This window comes from Octopus bimaculoides, chromosome 7 (genome assembly GCF_001194135.2).
Source record: "Octopus bimaculoides isolate UCB-OBI-ISO-001 chromosome 7, ASM119413v2, whole genome shotgun sequence".
NCBI classification, from domain to species: domain Eukaryota; kingdom Metazoa; phylum Mollusca; class Cephalopoda; order Octopoda; family Octopodidae; genus Octopus; species Octopus bimaculoides.
The window spans coordinates 11,499,460-11,511,163 of NC_068987.1; the positions used below are offsets into that span (position 1 = coordinate 11,499,460).

At 40.8% G+C, this 11,704-nt stretch overlaps 1 protein-coding gene across 23 annotated transcripts in view; it reads left to right on the forward strand.

Annotated features, from left to right (window-relative positions):
- Window positions 1–11,698, forward strand: part of LOC106882391 (trithorax group protein osa) — a 656,478-nt gene extending 644,780 nt beyond the window's left edge. For all 23 annotated transcript variants that reach the window (XM_052969220.1, XM_052969219.1, XM_052969227.1 and 20 more), the window contains 2 exons: window positions 4,728–5,212; window positions 6,748–11,698. In XM_052969220.1, the coding sequence (XP_052825180.1) occupies window positions 4,728–5,212; window positions 6,748–11,319 (5,057 nt within the window). In that variant the 3' untranslated portion in view covers window positions 11,320–11,698. The remainder of the gene's footprint in view (window positions 1–4,727; window positions 5,213–6,747) is intronic.
- Window positions 11,699–11,704: the final 6 nt, after the last annotated feature.

Below are 11,704 nucleotides of genomic sequence, written 5' to 3' on the forward strand. Positions count from 1 at the left end.
TTGTTCTCGGTGCCTTCTTATTTACTAGGCTTGTACTAACATCTCTGTGTGTGTGTGTGTGGTTGTTCTCTACTAGTCTGAATAATGACATAAAAGCATGTGTATGTATGTATGTGTACATATATGGTTGCGGAACTATTTGAAAATAAAAACATGAGAATTAAATAAATAATGTTGTAAAAATCAGCATTAACTCTTCTCTTTCTGTCATTATTTATATAATTTTAGCTTGACCCAGCATTACACACATCAGCAGCATTCATATCGTGTTGCTTTGATAAGAATCATTCCATTCTTATCAGATGTGAATGACAGATTTGCTGATCATAGCTGAAGAAGTGAAACAAAGCAGAAACATGTACGTCCTACAACCCTGTGATGTTATTCACAGCCTATCCTGTGTCCGGAGACATGTTTAAGGGGAGAATTTTCTCCTAGGGCTATCTCTGCATCAAGAGTTTCTTCTCAAGTCCAAATGCACTTGAACATGTTGAATATGACTCTAAACAAATAAACTTGTGAATTTGGGGGCACAGGTGTGTGTATGTATATGAATGTAAACAAAAATATTCTTGTTCATTAATATATCGATATGCACATGTATGTAAGGTGGCACGCCAGGCAAAATGTTTAGTGGTAGTTCATCTGCCTTTATATTCTGAGTTCAGATTCCTCCAAGGTTGATTTTACCTTTCACCCTTTCAGGGTCTCTAAAATAAGTACAGGTCAGCACTGGGGGTCGATGTAATCAACTTAGTCCCTCCCCTCACATTGCTGGCTTTGTGCCAAAATTTGAAACCAGTGTGTGTGTGTGCATCTTTGACCATGTGCTTATATTTAAGTGTGTGCATATGTATCTCGTGTGTCTGTGTGGACAGATGTCTAGTACTAGCACTACATGTTCTTAACCCTTTATTGTTTAAACCGGCTATATCCGGCCCAAATATTCTATTCATTTTATGCTCAAACTGGCCAGAACCACACACATATACATACATATATATAATACATATACATACATATATACACACGCACACACACACACATATAAATGTATGTATATTTTTTCAATGTGTATGAATAACAAGGAAAAAAAACAGCTAGTTACCAGGGTAGCAAAAATTCACACAAGCGCCAAAGATATTACAGACTATCTATAAAAGTAGAAATTCCATGGTTGAGCTGTTATCTATATCTATATATATATATATATATATATATATATATATATATATATATATATATATATATATATACAGTGGGCTTCTTTCAGTTTCTGTCTACCAGATCACAAGGCTTTGGTCAGCCCGAGGCTATAGTAGAAGACACTTGCCCAAGGTGCCACACAGTGGGACTGAACCCAGAACCACATGGTTGGGAAGCAAGCTTCTTACCTCACAGCCACGCCTGCTGGATTTTTACAACCTTTCTGCAATAAACTAAATCCTAAATGCCCGTATTAAATGTAAATCACCTTCTGCTGGAAGAGTGTTTTAATCAGCTGGGGACATTGTGGTACCTATCTTGACAAAAGGATTTATGTGTATATATGCACTAACACACACACACTTCAGTTTGTTTGGTTTCTAGTCCAGCAATTTTATACAGTCCTTCAATGCGACATCTGGTTATCCAGAACCTATTCTTCTAAGATGTCCAGTTTAAACAGCTGCTTGTTTGTTTGGACTGCTACTGCTACTACTGCTGTTTTTAAGTCATTGCTTATCCTGTACTTGTTGTTTGCCGTTCGCCCAACTTAGCTGTTATCATCTTCGTTTCTTTAAATTATACTCAGTGTAAAATTAAATTGTGTGTGACTATTTAAAGTTGTTGATAAGGTGGAGTGAGTTTGTGTGGAGAGGGAAACTATAGTATCTGTAAATGTTTGTTCAAAATACGTTTTGTTTACATATTTTCATTTTTATGTAAATACAAACACGTACACACACACACACACACGCCCACACACTCATACATTTTCAAATCTATTGCAATCAACAAATCATTTACAATACGTGAAACTTGTTTGGTAATAAACACCGAAGAAAACTACAATTTAATCAGTATTGAATTTAATTGCAATATATTTCTCCCTCGTGCATTTCGTTTTGCTACTTTAAATAGAAAATTTTTTTTTTTTTCTATTTAAACTCTTTCAAATGGTTAAGTCGGAGTCGGAGTGTTTTTGTGTTTATGTTCTAATGTATGTGAATTAGTTATCAGAGACGTTTAGCAATTTCTACTTCATACTCTGTCACTTGTGTTAATTCTAACTGTCGCAAATTAAATTAAAGTAAGATGGAAGAGTGTGCATGTGTGTGTGTGCAAAACAATCTAGTGTAATTAGTTTCCAAAAGAAAAAAAAAAGGACGAAAATTCCTTTATATGGTTGTAAATGTTGCGAGAATGATTAGGTTGTTGTTACTGATATTATTGTAAGTAAGGCAGTAGTACACCTCGTGTGATTAAGTGCATTTTGGTGTTTGATCATCCTGTTCTGTCTGGGCCACTGGTCTTTCTGCAAACAAACAGCAATAAACTACAAAGAACTCCAGACAACACATCGTAATGTGTTGTACACTCGCCACACCAATGAACCATCATAATCATCTTTCAATGTCCACTTTTCCATGTTTCCTGAGTGGGTCAGGTGGAATTTGTTGAGGCAGGTTTGGATGCTCTTCCTGTCACCAACCTTCACCTGTTTCCATGCAAGAATAGAAACAGACACCTTCCATTTCCACTGCAAAAGAAAAAAAATGTTCCTTCAAATACTCAGACAGGTTGAACATGGAGCACTATTACAACATCTTAATAACTCTCTCTCTCTGCTGTGTTGACAGGTTTGCACTTAAAATTCCCACATTTTAGTTACTATGGCGACAACACTACTTATCTATTTTCTCTCTCTCTTCTCCCGCCTTCTCGATTATATATATATACATATATATATATATATATATATATATATATATATATATATATATATATATATATATATATATAAATATATTCCTCTTTCAACAACTTTTTCTCTTCCCTTTCTTACCTCTGTCGAAAAATTTGTTGTGACGGACAGACAGAGATCAGTTTTCTTTTATAGTATAAGACTTGTAATGACATAAACGTCAGGCTGTGTCGTGTCTCATCACAAGCAAATCCAAGTATTGTGTTTCTGTATGAAGCTTGCCATTACGAAGATGCTTTTTATTTTTATTTTTTGTCGAAAACAAAAGAAAGTGCTTGCTCTGAGTCTACATTTTGTGGTGCAGGTGTAAATATCTTGACTTTGTAAAAGGTTTGACCTAACCTGAGAACAAAATGTAATAGATACATGGTGAAGGATTTCTCGTGTCTGTGACCGGACTGTCACAGTCCAAACCAGGAGTTCTACCTGTTGGTTTATGCAATATTGGATTTCCCCTTGTTTGGAGGATTTGAGAAAGAATGTGCAAGATTGTATTAAAAGAACAGGGTGGATGTGAAGATTTGATATAGACACAAAATATTGACTCTTAAAATAGAACTTCATTCTACCATCAATGATGCTTTTTTGTTGTTGTTTTCTTTTTACATCTTGCAAATGCTACATAGCTAAATGGGAAGTGGAGGGAGGCTTTATGCTCAACATGCTAGAAATAGCAACTAAATATCTATCTCTCAAAAAGGTAGGAATACATAATGTAATCCTAGATGTTTATAAAAACATAAAAGATACATTCAAGTGTCTATCGTTGACAAGACCAAGGAAGGTCAAAATTGTGTAATCTGAGGGTAGTGGGGATTTATCTCTTGGCTAGCAATATAAACAAGAGTGCATTTTGCAACCAAATGTCTGTCAGTAATCTACCACAGTATAGTTTGTTCTAATAGAACATCCACATTTATGTGGAGATAAAAGACATGTTGGTCAGGGTTGACTTTGATCTGAATAACAACTACTAACCTTAAAAATATTATTCAGTTATACACAGAATTACCACGACTTGAAAACTAACCAAATAATAGAATTTTAATCATACTAGTCTTACTCAGTTTGTGAGCAATCACAAAGTTCAACCATAATTCAATACTATTGTAAAAGTCCTGACTGTAATCTTTTAAAAGCAAAAGCTTATATATCTGTATTTCAACAGTCTAAATAACATTACTGGTTAATGGAATCAGTTGATTTCTCTTTCACCTGCTGCGTCTATGGTTTTATATTAAAAAAAATATTTGTTCTTATCCTTTGAGACCTTGTTGCAGTTGAAGAATTTTACCTCAAAGAGAATTAACAAATGTTATAACCAGGAATGTGACCAAAGCAAATTCAATGACTCTCTTTGTTGACACAACATCGACAAGAATAATAACTAGTATATTTTCAAATATTCCTCCATTAGTCTGTAATGGTTCATCTTATCTGTGGCCATATCCAGCCTGAATATGCTCTCTGTTTTATGTTCAAATCAGCCTGTCACACACCTACTCTACAATGTCATTCTAAAAAATAAATCTTGGAAATCTCGAAGCTACATGATAACACATGCTTACTGCAAAACAGTGTGAATAATAGTTATTACATTTGATGGAGTAATTTGGATACTAAAGAGTTAAACCACAATTTTCTACTGGTAAAGAGAACTGACCAGGTTTATAGCAAGTTAATGTCCATTATTGGTGAGAATAAACCTCAGCAACTATTCCGTTTATATGTTTATACATCTTTCTCCTTCTTTTTTCAGGTGCAGAAAACATTGGTCGGTCACCTGGCTCTAATGACCTATCAAGGACTCCATCAACGACAGTGGGCCCCCCAACCACACAAACTCTCCCTGTTCCCTCACAGACTCAATGTACAAACTCTGGTGCACCCCAACCACTGTCAGTTGGCAACAGCTCCAAAGCTGCCCAGCCCAACTGCCCTAATCCTCAGGGACAGGTACATCCTCAAATTGCACCACAATGTGGTCCAGGACAAGGCCCGCCTTTGGGCCAAACACCCCCACAACAATCTCCTGGAATGCCCCATCCTAGTATGGTTTCTCCTAACCATCAACAGCATCAGTCAACAGGTCCAATTGATGCACATTTTATGCAGCAACATAGTCAAATATTTGTTTTTAATACGAGTTTAGCCAACCAAGCTGCAGATTCTTACCGCCAAGGTCAGCATAAATCCATTTTAGCATTTCATATGGATCAACCAAGAACAAAGCAATTTTTACAGGTAAGTCTTGTTTGTTAAATACCTGACAAGATATTATTATTGTTGACAAGAATTATGCTGTTTGGATTATTATTATCCCCCATCTTTAGTATTGGAAATATGTCTTAACTGCTTTAGATCTCCATATACAGACATATATACATACATCCATGGATAAGACACCTAATGACAATCAGTGATCAAACTGATTAAAGCATAGTGTAGAGATAAATGTTTTTTTTTTTTTAATCCACATTTTTGATCAATGAAGTTAAATATTTGAAAATGTATAAAAATATCATGTATTTATTTGTTTCATTCTTTCTCATTTTTTTCATTACTTCTATTTGTCACTCATGCACACATACACATGAAATTTAGTTCCATTATTAATAAGAATCGGTAAGATTTGAGTCAAACGATTACATTAGAGACCCCTAAGGTTAATTTCTTGATTTTCTTTTGGATTCACATATTGCAATTTTAATTGAGAAGTGTGTAGACGATTTGTTGTACAAGCCTTGGTCAACTCTGATCCTACAGACTTCTAATCAAAGGCACTTTTCTACTTTTTACTTAGTATATGTTTAGCTAAATATACTTACTTTCTTAAGACAGCCAAAGAGTTCAGAGGAAGAATTGACTGCTGTTTCTAGCAGATCAAATAACTCTGTAGAGCAGTGGTTCTCACCTTGGTCCATATGGCCCTTAAGAGTCCATATAAGATTTTATTGTTAAAGTTTATATGCATCAAATTGGTTATACTTCTACGATATACAAAATATTTCAACAATTTTTTTTTATATATAATTACTAATAATATTTAATTAAAGAAATTTTAATAGGATTTCTTTTAGTAAGAGAAATATATCTATTTCTTTAGTAAGAGAAATAAATATATCCATCAAAACGTGATAAATTCTTTAAAAGACATGTCTTTAAACTGAAAAATTCAATTATCATCATCATCATTGAACTCTTTTGATACCATATTCTGTTGAGATTCTTTGTGTTTATTTAAATTACTTTTAAATATAATGAAGAATTTGGTAAAAATAACTCTATTATCAAGACTAAGTTTTGGTGGAAGATTTTGATTCTAAACTTTTGAAAACAAGGCATTTGTAATACAGAGCCAGGACCAGTCTCTAGTGGGGTTGATCTCAAAAAGGGTTAATGTGTATACATGATTATATGTTATATGTCATCATCATCTGTTTTCCATCGGTTCTGGCCTGAGTTTTTAGGTTGGATGCCCTTCATAATGCCAACCACTTATCAGAATGTACTGGTTGCATTTTACATGGCACCATAACTTACAAGACAAAGATCCCTCCACTAGGAGGGATGTTGAGTGGGGTGGCTTTGTGTCAGATGATGGGAAGTCAAACTATGATAGAGGGAGAGAAACGGGTGACTAGCTGCAGACAAGATACATGGTTACCCAGTGAGAGAGAGTGAGTGCGAGAGATGTGTCGGGATGTATACTCTAAGAAAACATTGTTTTTTTTTAATTATGTAAATTCATACTGATTTTATTTGTATATCTCTTGCAGAAATTTCCTCCAAAAGGCAACCAATTTAACAGACCTCCAGGCGGAATGAACATGTATAATATGGCCAATATGCACCAACAAAACATGGGTTGTATAAAGAATACAAACATGAACAATATGGGGCCCAGCCCTAATTCATTAGTAGCTCAGTGGGTGCAACAACAGAATGCTAACCTCCAGGAGCAAGAATTCCTTAATTACTCAAACAACCCAAACATGATGGGTCAAGGTCAAGGTGGAATGATGCCTTGGCAGGTTCCACCAGGTCATTCTTCACAGGGACAGGTGGGAATGTTACCGGATAATTCAGGGTTTGATCCTGAGCCCTACCGCATGTGTAGTAAAGGTCTTCCTCTCCCACATCGAAATTTACTGCAAGCAAAAGTTCCTGATGACAAACTCACTCCGGAACAATTGCAGAAGAGAGAGGAATCATTGGCTTCCCTTCAGAAATTGCAGCTGTTATTATTTCCTGAAGAACTAAAGCAGCAGAGAGGATTCCCTCCGGGGGCTAACATGATACCTCCGGAGGGAATGCAGCATCCTCCAAATATGTTCCCTCTAAGCATGTCTCCACATGAGATGTCACCGCAGTCAGCTATGATGCAACAACAGCAGCAGCAGCAGCAGCAGCAGCAGCAACAACAACAACAGCAACAGCAGCAACAGCAACAGGGACTTATGCCACAGCAACCTCTTCCGTCGCAGCACATGATGCAGCATCACCAGTTTATGATGCAACAACAGAACATGCCGCCTCAGTTTAGCCCCCAACCGGGCAACATAGAAAACATTACGACGGCGCAGCGGGAATGGGTTCGCTTACAGCAGGAATTTTATGCTGAGAAAAGAAGAATGCAGCACATGCAAATGGCTCAACAGATGAACCCTGGTATGGAAATGCCCCCTAATTCAATGCATGCGTCCCCCCCTTCGTATTACAGTTCCATCTCACAAAAACGACAAGGAGTCGCTGGTTTAAATGCATCTACCTCACCTAACATGAATGGACCAATGCTGTCTCCCCCTCTATCTGGCCACGGCCATCCTGAATCTCCTGATCCTATGCATTTATTCCCTGGTCCTCGACGGGCCCCTTCATTGAGCTCCCTAGAGCAGGTTGGACTTGGAAGAATGGGTCACGGCTTCTCTCCTGGGCTTCCACCAACTGGAAATATGGAGCACCCTGTGGGTCACGTGTCTCCAGTTGGCCTGAACTCGCAATTTAACATGCCTCCTTCGGCTAAACAAAATTCAAATCTGACCCTACAGAGAGCTGGTAACCCAGAACAGTTTCAGCCTGAAATGAATGCCCCTCCAAATTCCGGTAGCAAACCTCCTCCTAGCTATGCACAGTCAACAAAACGAAAACGGGAAGATATGGATGAGATTTACAAGAACCTGCAACCGACTCCATCACCTCAACAGCTAAATTACCTCAACGCATTCGAAGGACAAGAATTAACGATAACAAAACAGTTAAATACAGCATATCGAGAACCAAGCCAAACAGGAAATTCACAACAACCACCAACACCACAACAACAACAACAGCAGCAACAACAACAACAACCATCGCAACAGCAGCAGCAGCAACAACAACCATCACAACAGCCACAAGCAAGTATACCACCACACCCACATCAACAACCGGGTGGTATGCCTCCTCATCAGCAAGCACCACAACAACCGCAGCAGCAACAACAACCGCAAGCAAATATTCCTCCACAAGCAAACATGCCACCCCATCAACCAGGCATGCCTCCCCATCCTCATCCTCCTCAGCAGCAACCACAACAACCAGGTATGCCCCCACATCCAGCATCACAACAACCAGGCATGCCATCCCACCACCAACCACATCCAAACATGCCCCCTCATCAACATCATTCTGGTTTACCGCCACACCAATCGCCTATGTCTTCTCAAGCACCGCAGTCTAGTATGGCCTCGCATCACCCTCAACCCCCGGGTATGTCCCCACATCCGCAGCCACCATCCAACATGGCCACCCATCAGTCGGCGATGAACTCCCATCAGAACAGTATACCTCCACATCCACAACCACCCACGGTGTCCGCACCACATCATCAACCTGGCGTATCGCCACATCACCCTTCAGTCGGTCTGCCGCAACATCAACAGCCACAAGCTGGTGTCGCTACTGCTGCCCCACCTCATCCACCCGGAGTCCCCCACCAACCAGGTGTACCACCCCATCAACAGTCAAGTATGAGCAACCAAGGAATTAGTTCCCAGCAACCCATCTCATCACAACAGCAGGGAACGTCTCAACAGCAGAACATGCATTCTCAAGCGCAAGCTATGCCTCCACACGGCATGTCACCCCAACAGGGCATACCGCCACACGGCATGTCGCCTCAACAAGGTATGCCTCCACACGGTATGTCACCCCAGCAGGGCATACCTCCACACGGTATGTCACCCCAGCAGGGCATACCTCCACACGGTATGTCACCACAGCAAGGCATACCTCCACATGGTATGTCACCACAGCAGGGCATACCTCCACACGGTATGTCACCCCAACAAGGCATGCCTCCACATGGTATGTCGCCCCAGCAGGGCATGCCTCCTGGCATGTCACCTCAGCAAGGCTTGCCTCCACATGGTATGTCACCTCAACAGGGAATACCACCGCACGGAATGTCTCCACAGCAAGGCATACCTCCACATGGTATCAGTCAGAGCATGGCATCTCAACAACATGGCATTCCCCCACATGCTATCCCTCCACAGCAACCAGGCATGCCTACTGAAACTCAGAGTGGTAACTTCCCTCATAGCCAAGTCAACTCTCCAATGCATATAGCACCAGGCTCCAACAAAGGCCCCATGTCCAATTCCAGCCAATCTTCCAGCGTTGGTCCTTTGTCCAGTCCCGGTCCGATGTCTGGACCCTCACCAATGTCCAGTGGTGGGATGCGTTTGTCTCATTATGATCCACCCTCAATAAACTGTAGCTCGAACATATCAACTGGGGGCACCAGTACATCCAGCAGCGTGTGTTCTGCTGCTGGTAACAAATCTGGCAACATGACGAATATCACTTCGGCCAGCCTAGCAAACCTTGCAAAGGGCGTTGAACACTTGTCACATCAGATGCAGCAAAACATGATGCAAGGAGGTCCATTTCATAGCATACAGATACAAGGTAATGTTAGCAACCAACAGAATTCTACAAGCACCTCACAGCCATCTACTCCATCTAATCTACCTACTTCTCAAAGCCAGTGTAACAGCCCGATGCCATCAAACACAGTCGTGCGCCCAGGACAAGGTTCTGTGACGCCAGATACAATGGCACAAGGTCAGATGCCTGGAGTTAATAACACTTTCATTAATGCTAATATGCAGATACAACAGCTGAATATACAATCTGTTGACGGGCCTAGCTATAGTCCTTCTATGCAGGTCCAGCAAGTTCCTAATGAATCTTCCCAAATGAACATGGGACAAGTATCTGCGCAGAGGTCGTCAGGGCCTCTGCCACCACAACAAGGTTGTGCTGGTCCAGTTCCAACATCTGTGAACCCTAATGCAGGAATGTTACCAAATGCCAGTGGGCATCCTCCCACGAGCAAACAATCGAACTCCAAGTCAGGGAACCCTCCAAACCTCATGATCAACTCAAATTCACGCATGACACATTCACCAAACTTTCCTGCAAATTCTGTTGGCAACGCCAATATCCAAATCCAAGCTAAAGCCCCCAACACCATCCAATATCTGCCAGCACAACCTGTTCAGAATTCACAGAATATGAATACTAAGCAGCAGCGGCCGGATTTAGACTTCATGCAAAAGCTGGCCTCACCGGGTCACACTTTAGACTGTAAACCACCTCAAAATAAAATGCCACGTTTTTCAGGACCTTCTTTAGGAGAAATAAGACCTGGTATGCCCAACCATTCTCTAGGTATGCCTCCATCCCTAATGATGCAGAACCCTAATCCTAACATGGTTGGTAATATGCCCAGTGGTGGTATGGCCAGTCCAGTGCATATGTCTCCCATGAACAATCCAATGGGAGCTCTTCCTGGTAACATGGGTCCTTGTGATATGATAGCCCCTGGAATGGGTGGACCCATGCCCAATATGGGCGCAATGAATGGTATGAATCCTGGTGGGGGTAATGTATGTGGAGGAATGCCTCCTCATGGCATGGAAGGCAGTATGCCTCCCCATGGCATGCCCCACCAGTTTAACCCCCAGATGATGGGTGGAGGTCCACCTGGTATGATGAACAATGGAATGATGCAGGGGCAACAGATAATGCAAGGTCATGGTATGCATCCAGCCATGTCTATGCATGGAATGCCTCACCCAGCCATGCAGCGAGGCCCACGTATGACTGCGCCACCAAACGGCCCACCACAGGGGCCAGGATCAAATCCTGTTAGCCCTGGTTTTAGCCAACAGTTTCAACAGTTTCAGCAACAGCTTTACTCACAAAACCGCCCACGTCAAATGTCCCCCATGGGTAACATGATGCCCAACCCTGGCCAGCAATACATGGGCGTGATGCCTAATATGCCTGGTCCCACTTGAAGAGGTTCTTTCGGTTATTTAGTGGTGCCTAATAATGGAATTATCACTTGTTGATATGAGGGAAAACAAAAATAGAAAATAGAGGCTGGATTGATTTTTTTTTGCCTGCGTCAAGCAACTATTTGTGTTACTAATAATCGCAGAAGCAGAAGAATCAAGCTCTGTGGGTTGTTATCAACTCCCAAAGGGCCAGTGGAAACCAACATAGATGGTTCCTGACCAGCCTCACCCCTCAGCTTTTACCCTAGATTAAATCTTAATGGATCCAAAGCTGCTACAGTTCTAGACATTTCATGGAATACAGTCTGACATTTCGTTAGTCCATTCTTCACCTGACCTCTTTTTTTTTTTTTTTTTTGTATATTTCCCCCCATCCCAGTCTCCC